General features: G+C 34.2%; 1 protein-coding gene across 1 annotated transcript in view; it reads left to right on the forward strand.

The window, feature by feature from the left end:
• LOC110032439 (serine/threonine-protein kinase ATM) overlaps positions 1-12,265 on the forward strand; it is a 214,268-nt gene that overhangs the window by 39,784 nt on the left and 162,219 nt on the right. The window contains exon 17 of the mRNA XM_020736078.1: positions 8,384-8,455. Within this exon, the coding sequence (XP_020591737.1) occupies positions 8,384-8,455 (72 nt within the window). The remainder of the gene's footprint in view (positions 1-8,383; positions 8,456-12,265) is intronic.

Raw genomic sequence — 12,265 nt, forward strand, 5'->3', positions numbered from 1 at the left:
TTATCAGATTATCAGAATAATCTGCTTATTAGCAGATTATAAATAATCAACAGCTGTGCCAAACAGACCCTTAATAATATTCTAATAGAAGTATGAACATATTTAGAAAATTTGAGAATCTATTGGTATACTAAAGTTTTAAATACTTTTTAAAAGATTAATCAGATGCCTAGTGTGTGCAGAAAAAAAATTATTGGTTTATATTTTTTGAATAAAGGAGATTTACAGGAGTATGTAAATTATTGAAGAATTAAATTAATGTGTCATAAATTAAAATTATGAGAGATAATAATTGAACATAGGTTAGTACGCGTTATAGAAATCTCTCAAAATCAGTTTGGATTCATGTCAGACAAGTCTATTATGGAAGTTGTGTTTATTGAGAGGTTTAATGAAGAAGTGTAAGTAGAGTAAGAAAGATCTATATATGATTTTTCTTGATTAAAAAAAAGCTATAATAAGATTTCAAGAGAAAAATCTTGGAGAGTTCTAGAGTAGAAATCTGTTAGTATTACTTATATTCAAGTAAATAAAGATATGTATTAGTGCTGTTACTTATATTTGAAAACAGAGAGGATTGATTAAGTATTTTCCTTTTTCAATTAGATTACATCAAGGATTGAATTTAAGCTCATATCATTTTTCTTTAGTTATGGGTGTTCTTACTGGACATTTACAGGAGTACTTTGATATATGCTTTACGCTGATGATATCCTTATTGTGGATAAGACTAGAGAGAGAGAAAGTTAAAAAAAAACTTAATATATGGAGATCATCTTTGGGATCTAAAGGCTTTCATTTAAATAGATCTAAAATTAAATACATGAATGTAATTTTACTAGTGGTAGATCTAGTGGTCATTTTCTAACAATTAGTGATTAAGTCATTAAAAGGAGTGAACATTTAGATGTTCGGGTCTATTTTTCATAGTGTTGGCGATGGGAATGTTATTAGTAGACTTTAAGTTGGATGGTTGAAGTGGAGTAATGCATTAGACCTATTGTGTGATAAAAATGTACCGTTTAGACTTAAAAATGAGAATTTTATAAGATTATGGTGAGACCTGTAATGCTTTATGGTGCAGAATGTTGACATGTAAAAGATAAGCATAAAATTAAGTGTTGCTGAGATGATAATGCTTGGCTGGAAGAGTGGTTTTACATTCAGAGAAAAAATGCAAAACGAATATCTTTGTGGAAGGGTTGGAATAGCTTTAGTGATAGACAATGTTAGAGAGAGTCATCTTAAATGGTTTGGCCACGTCAAACGTTGACGATTTTATGACCCTTTTACGAGAGTAAATGCTTTAAATTTTCTTAAGAACGGTAAAGGTAGACTTAAAAAGACTTGGGAATGTTATATAAAAAATTATCTTAATTTATTATAATTAAATGAAAATATGACACTCGATAGGACAATGGAGAAAGTGATTCATGTAGATGGCCCTACTTAGTGGAACATGGGCTTGTTATTTTTCTTGAATGCCGACTGAGCATCAGTCATTGAGGAGGTGGAACATGGCCTTGAATCCTCCTTGTTTCTTGTGCAACATGTGTGCATCAACAAACTCATGTTTTGTCTAAGAGGCTTTCTTCAACTTACTTTTGGATGATTGTGTAGATTGGGACTTCTCCCCTTTTGCATTTGCGTTTTTTGGAAATAACAAGTTAAGTTGGTCCAAAATCTTAATTGTGCCTCTTCGTACATCACTTCAGATATTTTTTATTGAGTTGATTGTTGCTTTGAAGGTTGCATGTGTTGATATGCACACGATTTAGGAAATCGTGGGTTCACCCTTATATTTAAAGGGAGAAATTATGCACCTTTAATTATCCATTATTGTGTTTTATTTCTTCCATTTTTATGTTGATGAACTGGATTTTCCTATAATTGTAAAATGTTTTGTTTGAGCTATAATTATATTAGTTTTTTAATGAAAAAATAGAGTTTTTCTCTCTAATAAAGTTTTTTCTAAATTTCACATGGCATCGAGATAGGAGAGAAACTCTATATCTCTTTCTCATCCGCAGAATCCTCTTGGTAGCCGCCAACCAGCCAGCAGGACCTCAATTTCGTCTCTTGCTCCCTTTTATTGCTGGATGTCTCTATGCATCAGATAGTTACAGACTTTAATGCATTTCTCAGTTGTAGACTCACTCGCAATCATACACGTCTCTGCATACGATCGTTACTCTGTGGACTTCTCCGCATTTCCCAACTCCAGACTTGTCCATAATAGTTGTTCGGGTGTCCTCTTCTCGTAATCACATTAGACAGGAACTTGCTCTTTCTAATGGAAATTTTGATGGTGACCAAATAGGACATAAAAGCTGCTTTTTTCTTTTTCGAAAATTATGTTTGAACGTGAACCTAGGATGTTTTGTTTTGTAGCATTTCAAATCTATTAATTTCCTCCAACTTTCCTAATATGTGTTTATGCACATCTGTGGTAAATGACAAAATGATCATCTCACCGAAGAAAATCGTGCACGAGAAAATACTTATCCTAAACATCAATCATGGAAGATTGATGATCACATGATCACGTCATAATTTTTCAAGTTTATGACCATAAACATTGGAGAAAACTTCCCCCTGTACAAAATGACTAGAAATTTGGGATGTCGTAAGAGAATTCTTTTCAAGTGTTGACAACACTTCTAAGTTGCTTGACATTGAAATCATATTATATGAACTACGACAGAGTGAGTTGATTGTTTCTCATTACTTCAACAGTCTCTCCAAAAATTGACTCCAACTAGATATGTATGAAACATATACGTGGAGGTGCTTACAAGACTTCACTCTTTACAAAACCGTTGTTGAATAGAAGAGAACCATCAAGTTTCTTCGATGGCTAAACAAGGAATTTGAGGAAGTTGGAGAAAAAATCAAAGGAATCAAAATTCTTCCCTTAATTCGTGAAGCCTTTGCTAAAGTACAAAGAGGAGAGAACAGGAAGAAAATAATGATGACAGATAATTTCACTACATCAAATGTTGACAACTCGATTTTATACACTCACAAATCATCTCAGGATAACAATTTAAAGAGGAACAAACCATGGTGTGAATATTACAGAAGCTTGTTCATCTGAAAGTGAAGTGTTGGAAACTTAATGGAAAGCTTGTAGATTGGAAGCACAACAAAATCAGAGTAATGGGGAAAATCAAACAAACATATGATCAAAAGAAGATAAATGTCATGATTATAGTCCATTCGGTAACAACTTTAAGTTCTCCAAAGACTTCTGGGACAGTATTCTGAGCCTTCTACTAGCAGTTAGCTCATTAAGCTAGTCTTCCATCAGCTCTTGATTCTTTCAACAGAAAGATTCAGCCTTGATTAGTAGAATCTAGAGCATCTGATAACATAACAAGTAATATCACTTTTTGCCAATCATTCCATTCTTGCAAGCATCATGCTGCAGTGGTTGGAACCACAGTGACTCCCTTTCATCTATGGAAGGAAGAAGAAGTGTGATAATTACAAAGGATATTATTTTTCAATTTGCTCTTTATGCTTCTAAAATTAACTGCAATTTACTCTCTATTAGTAAGCTTGTGACATGAATTGTATTTGCTAAATTCTACCATACTTTGTGTGAATTTCAGGTAATGGCGTCGGGAAGCATAAACTTTATCTGCTTACTAGACCTCTTACTTCAAAAGGACCATCCTATCATTCACAATTCCTTGAGTCAAGTCTTGTATTTTAGTCCGTTTCTCATGATATTCAAGTTATGTTATGAAATGTTCGACTTGAGCATTCAAACACATCCCTTCTCTATTGTTCATAGTGATATCTGGGAACCCTCAAAAATAAAAAAAATACAAATCAGGTTAAGTGGTTTGTCCATTCATTGATGATCACTCCGAAATCACTTAACGCTTTCTTGTGAATAAAAAAATCTAAAACTACCAGTATAATTAAAACCTTCTACAACACGATCCTCACCTGATTTCAGAGCAAAATTTATATACTCAAAACCGGTAACGCAAAAGACCATTGCAAATCCACTCTAAACCCTTATCCATCCATAAATGACATCATTCATTTAAGTTCTTGTGTTGACAAATGCCAACAAAATAGTTACTGAGAGGAAGAACTTACATCTTCTCAAAGTGTCTTATTCAATTTTTTTCACTAACAAGGTACCCAAATATTTATGAGGGGATGCAATCGTCACATTGACTTATCTCATAAATAGGATGTCCAACATAGTGCTAAACTTTAACAAATTTCTCACCCCCTCATAAAATCAACCCCCACATTCAGTGCTTCACCTATAACTTAACACTAAAAAGATTTGGTTGCATAACTTCTGTTCTACATCAATCACATCAGATAAAACTTTATCCCATGTCAATCATATGCATTATTGTGTGCAACTTTTTAAATAAAAAGGGGTCACCAAACACAAATTTTAAAACTCCTTGGATATCATCTTCTTTGAAAGCCCAACATATTACCCCATATCTACTATTCAGGAGGAGAGTTGGAGAGATTATCAAATTTTGGGTATCATGCGAGAGCCTCAAGCTCATTTCTCAGTAATTCTTGATGAACCTACTCTTGTCCCTAATATCACAAATTAACCTGAAAATGAACCTACTACACTAAATTCTCCCACTGCTACCAAGAACTAAGAACTTTATTTGTACACCAGAAAGAAAAAGCCTAGTTAGCATGTTAGGGACAATGTGTAAAATTAGGAATGAAAATCATCGGGGTCAACTTCACACACTCCAAGTACTCACATAGAGGTTGGGTCAACACATCATGGACACCAAGAAGAAGAAGAAGAAGCATAAGAATGTTTAAATCACCCGATAGAAAAATTTTTGACCTATGAAAAATTATCTTTCTCTTACAAGTCGCCCAAATTTTATCTAAGAATGCTTATCTATTCTTACTTGAAAAAAGACTGTGGAAGAAAAGACTTTTGATCTTGATAAGAATGATACATGGATCATAACAACTCAGCCACCTAGGAAAAGAACTATAGGGTACAAATGGGTATTCATTGTTAAAAACATAGCAAAAATGAGCATAGAAAGGTTCAAAGCTAAACTTATAGAAAACAGGCTCTAAGAGATTGAATACGAGGAGATATTTGTACCAGTGGTGAAACTCAACACAATAAGAGTGTTGCTGTCATTGGATGTCAATCAGGACAAACAATTACACTAACTCGACATCAAAAATGCATTTCTTAATATCGATCTTGAGGAAGAAGTGTATATAGAGATATTTTTAGGATTAATGAACAACACAAATGATCACCTGGTGTGTAAACAAGAGAAATTATTGTGTTGAAAAAATCTCTTTGTGCATGGTTTGAAAGGTTCACCAATGATATTCATGCCAATGGGTACTATTAATATGAGGCTGATCATATTTTTTTTGTGAAATCAAATAAAAAAGGTATGATTACCATCTTTATTGTATATATATAGATGATATTATTTTTACCAGGAGTGACGTTAGAGAACTTGCAATAGTCAAAAGAATAATGACTTCTATGTTTGAGATCAAAGATTTTGAAATTTTAAGATGCTCCTTGGGAATGGAAGTAACTAGATCCAAAGAAGCCATTGTTATATCCCAGAGAAAATATATTCTTGACTTGTAGGAGATATAAATGTTGGGATGCAAATCAACAAGTACTCCTATGGATCCCATTTGATGAGAATCAAAAGGAGAAGGAAACACTCCGATTGAAAAATGGAGGTATCAAAAACTTACGGGGAAACTTATTTATCTGTTACACACCAAAGCTGACATTGCTTTTTCTTTGAGAGTAATGAGCCAGCATACGAATGATCCAAGTGAAGATCATTTAGAAGCGGCCATTCATATCATGAGGTAACTAAAGATGACTTCAAGACGTGGATTAATATTCAAAAAAATTGGACCGTGACATTGAGATCCACATTGATGCTGAGCAGGAGAATGGATTTATAGAAGATCTACCATGAGTTAATGTTCATTTGTATGTGATAAACTGGTTACTTGGAGAAGTAAAGAACATGCTGTGGTGGCAAGAAGCATTACAGAATATGAGTATCGTGCCTTGACCTTAGTTATTTTTGAAAGGATGTGGCTAAAGAAACTACTGGTGGAACTTCACATTGAAGAACTGAAGCACTATTAAGATATTCAGTGATAGTCAATCAACCATCAGTATTTCAATGAATTTGATACACCACGATCGAACCAATCCTATCGAGATTGACATACACTTCATCTCTGAGAAGTTCAATGGAGGGGTTATTCAACTAAGCTATATTCCAACTCACTATCAAATTGTTGACATTCTTATCATTTCCTCGACCCATTTAGTGATCTTAGCCCACAATGCCACACTGTCTTTTCTAGGGTCTGTGATAGTTGGGATGTATGACATATACAACCCAACTTGAGGGAGTTGATATGCACACAGTTTATGAAATCATAGGTCCACTTTTACATTTAGGGGAGAAATTATGCTCCATTAATTAATCATTATTGTGTTTTGATTCCTTTCTTTTTATCATGATGATTTGAATTTTCCTCTAATTGTAAGAGGATTAGTCCGAGTTGTATATATGTTAGTTATTTGATTAATGAAAAAATAGAGAGTATTTTCCCTTAAGAAAGTTTTTATTAAATTTCACGGCATGCAAACGCCCAAGGAATAGTAATTCACAACGCTTCAGGAATTCACTAGCAATACAGAGGAATTTTGGACAACCTTTGGGCACTTGACATTTTTCCAGTGTTCTCAATATTCTCCAAATTTTGCTTAGGAACTGGATGACAAAATTTGATGTGATTGTTATTATTTTGCCAGGAAACATAGGATCCCTTTGATGGACATTAACAAATTCGTTTCATCAATTCTTGTAATTAATAAACTATAGCAAGTTTCGGTCATTGAAAATTTAGACCATTGTTTGTACAACCACTGATTCTCTTTATAATTCCTCTGCTTTGTGATTTGTACATGTTGAAAATTGATATAAGCCAACATCTTACTTTCTTCCTTGAAGATTATCTTTTGAAAATGTTTACTTAATAAAACAGTGTACTTAGGAATTGATTTAGAGATTTAGAAGATCGTTTTGGTCATACATTTTTTTTCTGATCAGAAGAGAGTATTGTCATGCTTGCTAATTTCAATTTAATTTGTAAAAAATCTGCGTCGCTCTTGGATTGATAGAGCTTATTATTAAGCTAAATTTATAAAAGAAAGGCTAAAAATCTACATAATTGGAATGCAAAAAAGCTTGTTTGAGGATCATGTATTGTTGCCAAGGTTAAACAATTGTATGTAGCCTGACTTGGTTAGGTCTCACCATTGTAATGCTCACTTTCCTCTAATTTATTGTCCTATTACGTTATGGTAACTTGAGCTGTTTCAATTGGATATGATCATCAGTTTCTAAGATAACTTTTATATCAGACATGTTTTGTTGGAATGGATGTTCAATTTTTTTTGTTCAAGACAAGTTTAATATTTGCATGATTTGGGAGATTTTTTTTAATTAATTTTAGTATTAATATTAATATCAGTACTAATATTGTTTATCTTATCATCTAGGATGTTACCCGTGGGTTTTAAATTAGGTGAAACAAAATGTAACACAAGTTGACCAATGCTTATTTGGTATTAAGGGCGCGTTTAGGGCGGCGGTGCGGCGTCGCACCACAGTTTTTCTTGTTTGACAATACTGCATTTTATCTGTGTTCTCAAAAAGCTGCTGTTGAAAGCTGCATTTTCCCACTTGACCTAGCCATCTGTGACGGCTGCTAGAAAGTTGCAGTCTGACTTTTTTAAAATATCTTTTTTTATAATAGCCACTGTAGCTTTTTGAACAACAACTTCTTTTTCAACAACTTCACAAGTATTTCTTCAAACAGCTGCAGCTGCCCCTAAAGAAAGTCTAAGTTTCGCAGTAAATAAAGTCATCTCTATTTTTAAAGCATTCACACGCTATTCTACACATAAACCCATTGAGGAGGTGTTTGTGCGATATGAGACTTAAAAATGTCTTATCCCTTGTACCAAATAATGACTGAAATTTTTAATGGGATTAAAGCTGTTATACACCTTACTGAAATGCCAAATATATGTTGAGCATCTAGTTACTGCATGAAAAATGGGTTCCACCATTTTAAATAAGCGGAGTGCAGAATAAATTTCAAGTTGATCACTTTAAGAATATATGAAATGTTGCACAAATTGTTTTTTCAGTTAAACAAAAGACAAATTTCCTTTTTCTGATTGTTGTCTTATTGTTCATTTTTGTAACAATTAATTTTTTACTTCTTTATTTCATATGTTTTTCCTTCCGAGTTTAATATTCTAACTTACTGTTTTTTTGGCGACAACTGCCAGGGTGATCTTCGGGATGTTTATCATCTCAGAAAAAATCTACTGAAGGCATCCTTAGATCTGGTTAATTTGAAGGTTTGTTTTAACATACTGGAGACAGTTCTTCTAATTCATATTTCTATATTTTATTTTATTTTCCTTTGCATCAAACTCAAGAGAAGGTCATGTGGTATTTCCTTGCCAACTGAGAGATACCCTGAATATTGAAATCTATCTTTGTCAATAGATTTTTTATAATTAGAATTATTTGCTTGTTGAGCATGTGAGCGAATGCTTTTCAATCTTAGGACTTCACACAAAATATACTGATTTTCGTTGTAACTCTTTTAATTGTAATCACTTAGATGTTTTAAGATATTAACAACCAAGTTACTAAATTCATAGAGTTGAATGCTAGTGCTAATGATGGTGATACTGTTGTTAAGAGGATTTCTCAAGCTCCAACAGCTAAAGTAGGTAATGTCACAGGGCCTCCTTTTGGAGAACACCATAGACTTATGGATGTTTAATGCTTGCTTTGTCTCATTGTTTAAATTGCACAACTTGAGTCACCTCGCAATTCAGTTTGTAGGAGGGGCACATCTCAAGAGTCCTAGGTGAGGCTTATGCCTTACATTTGGTGAGGGCCGCAAAATATGAGGCGTACCTCAAGGAGCCCCTCGCCTCAGATATATTGAGGCTTTCTCAGAGTTTTTATCTTAAATTATTTTGTTTTAATTTGTACTTTAACCTAAAACTTCATTGATTGACTTACAGTCCTTGCGAAAGTGATCTCCCCTCTCCCTCCCTCTCACGATGATATTATGACCTGAATTCTTTATGCACCATATTTAGTGTCACCGTTCGTGCTTCTTGTTGCTTATGTCTCCACTGCCACTGCTTCTTACTACCTCTGTAGTTACCTGCTAATTTTGCCACCACACCTTACTCTGAAGATCTCCTCTCATGAATTTCCCTTGTGCATGCATTGGCCATCCTTAGTTCTGTTGCCGCTCCCATTGCCTGTTACTTTAGTCGCCGAGGTAGCCTTCTGCTTTCACTGTTGTTGTTGCCTCCATTAGGGCTATAAAAAAAGCTCATCGTTTGAGAACAACTCATGTTCAACTCGTTAAGTAAGCGAGCCAAACATAAACAAATTTTTTAAGTTGAATTATAAATGAGCAAACACGAACACCTCTTTGTTAGATAGTGTTCAGCTCATTTTAACTTGAAATGAGGAAATTATATATATTATTTATATAATAATATATTATATATATTTATATCTTAGTTGAAATCATAATATCTCATTTGGTCATATGATTTTGCGCCTTCTATTTCACAAGAATGTTGCAGATTCAAATCCAAATCTCTACATCTATCTTTTTGATTAATTTAAATGAGTTGAACACGGAACAAGAATATGCAAATCGAGCTGAATGCTAACACACTGTTCACGGGCAATTCCGTTTACAACCCTAGTCCCCATTCTCCACTACTTGCTGCACACGATCACTCTCGTGTCACCCACTCCCCACCCAACCCAACCCAACCCAACTTAACCAAAAAAAAAAGAAAAAAAAAAAAACTAAGTTATTTTCTTCTATCTAGATCTCTATTTTCTCACCCAATTTTTCCATCAAGTGACAATCTCTAAATAAACTTTTTTTTTTAAATTTTTTAGTGTTTTTGTGATTATTCAAATTTGTTTGAACTTTGAATAAAACAATTCAATTTATTTTTTCTGTTAGAAATGGTAAGGGATAAGGAGAAATCCACAACAAAGCATAGGCAAGATCCGATGTTGAGACATAATGATTAAGTCGATATTGGTGTCAATAAAATTACATGTTTATTTGAATTGCAATAATTGCAATTATTGTGACAAGATAGTTAAGTAGGGTGTTATCAGGATGAATGAACATTTCTTCTGCTCGCACAAGAATGTTGCACCTTGTATTAAGGCGAAATAGTAGAAGAGGAGGTTCACCATATGTCAGGCGCAAGAGGTCTCATGGACCACTGTGTGGTAAATGTTTGGGGTGATAAAGGATATCTTCAAAGCATAAAGAGTCACACAAACATGTAAGAATGGATATTGGGAGTTTTTTTATGAGAATGTAATGTCTCAACCTCTCGTTCTTATTTTAATATGGTTCATTCCATAGTTGCTTATGATCAACATGGTTGTTTAAGGAGGTGCTATGTAATATAGAAAGAGGCATAAAAGAGATCAAAAGGACCTAGAATTGAACGAAAATAACATTATGATTGGTAGGTTGTGCGATATAAACAATCAAATTTTAATTAACTTTCTTTTAAATAATTCCTGACACCGTTTTTTAGAAATTTATAGAAGCATTTGATCAGGTGAAGGATTCATAATATATTGTTGGACTGTTTGATGGAGTGATAGAGGAGATTGGATAACACTACTGAATTTCATCACTCCTATCTGACCATCTATTTCCATATAATCTTTTAGGAATACCTTAAAAATTTCTTTTCTCTGATTTATTGAACCTCCCTCAATAGTGGCAAATCATGAGGTAAACTTAGTGTCAAACAATCCTGGAATTCACTTAGCTAGTGCTAGCTTGTGTCTAGTATCAACTTCTAAGACTCATTATCATCTAGGATAACCAATTTTATTACTACTGAAATCCTTCTCATAGGCTCAGCTTGAATCACTAGCATCTCCCTTTCATATGTGGGCAACTTCTACTATTTAGCCTCCTCCTCCAGGCCTTCACCCTTTGCCTCCTCTACTGCACCTTGCTCTGTGAAAGTTATCATTATCTTGTTTGAGCAATCTTATGCAATATGTCGAAAGCTATAGCACATGAAGGAAGCACGTTTTGGTTGGAATGAATTTGAGTGTTAGAGATCTCCACCTTGTCTCCACTCTGAACATATTTTTCCTCTAGCGGGATATGCTGCGATGCTCGACTGCGTGTGCTCCTACTGCTTGATGTTGGGGTTGAGGTGTTTTGATGGATGGTTTGGATTTGATACTCCAGTGTTATCTCTCCACCTTTAAAGCTAGGTTCTGAACATTCTGTAATGTTCAATATTGTTGCAACTATATCACATTCCACAACTATATAAACTTCCAAAAGTTTTGCCCAATCCCCCCCCCCCCCCTCTCTTAGATATTGAGATATATTGTTCTTCTTGGCTCCATTTGCTCACAGTTCAACATAAGTTGCTTGGATTCAGCTTTGTGCTCTTCTATTGAGAGATCTTATTGTTGTAATTGATAAAGCATTGAGAATATGTCCTATTTTTAATGTGTTCGGAGGTACTTGCGTTACATCGCCATTTTCATCTTGAACTAGGTTGCAATTTTGTTTATTTTCTCTTGTTGACATAGGTGTTTTAAATTTTTCTGCCACAGAGGCAAGCTTTTCCTTAATTTTATGGAGACTAGCTTTACCATTTCGTCTGGTGGAATATTTTTATATTCAAAAACCCGTTCCACTGCTCAGAGCCACTATGAATTCGTTTGGATCTATGCGGCCATCAAAATCTAGCAATTCAATCTTCACTTCAAAATTTAAGGTTTGGTCTAGGACTACGTGGATGAAGTATGGGAATTTTTTTTTGGGGGGTGTTAGGTTAGATTGCATAGATTCTTGATTTAGGTGTAAAAGGACAATTCTCCGATACCAGATGATACTTTTTTATGGTTCGTAACAAATGTAAGAGGATGGATGACTATTGAAATTTGGCTTGAACGATGACAGGATGACAAACCATAAACGAAAAAACTGGGATCATATGCTGTGAACAGCAGCTAGAAGCACTTACAACAGCTATTCGGCTGAAAAATAGCAGGTAGAGTGAAACTATGAGATAGATGAGGTGAGTGGGATCCACCACTTGTTCGTGGGCAAGCTACAGACT

Source organism: Phalaenopsis equestris, unplaced genomic scaffold (assembly GCF_001263595.1).
Source record: "Phalaenopsis equestris unplaced genomic scaffold, ASM126359v1 Scaffold000940, whole genome shotgun sequence".
NCBI classification, from domain to species: domain Eukaryota; kingdom Viridiplantae; phylum Streptophyta; class Magnoliopsida; order Asparagales; family Orchidaceae; genus Phalaenopsis; species Phalaenopsis equestris.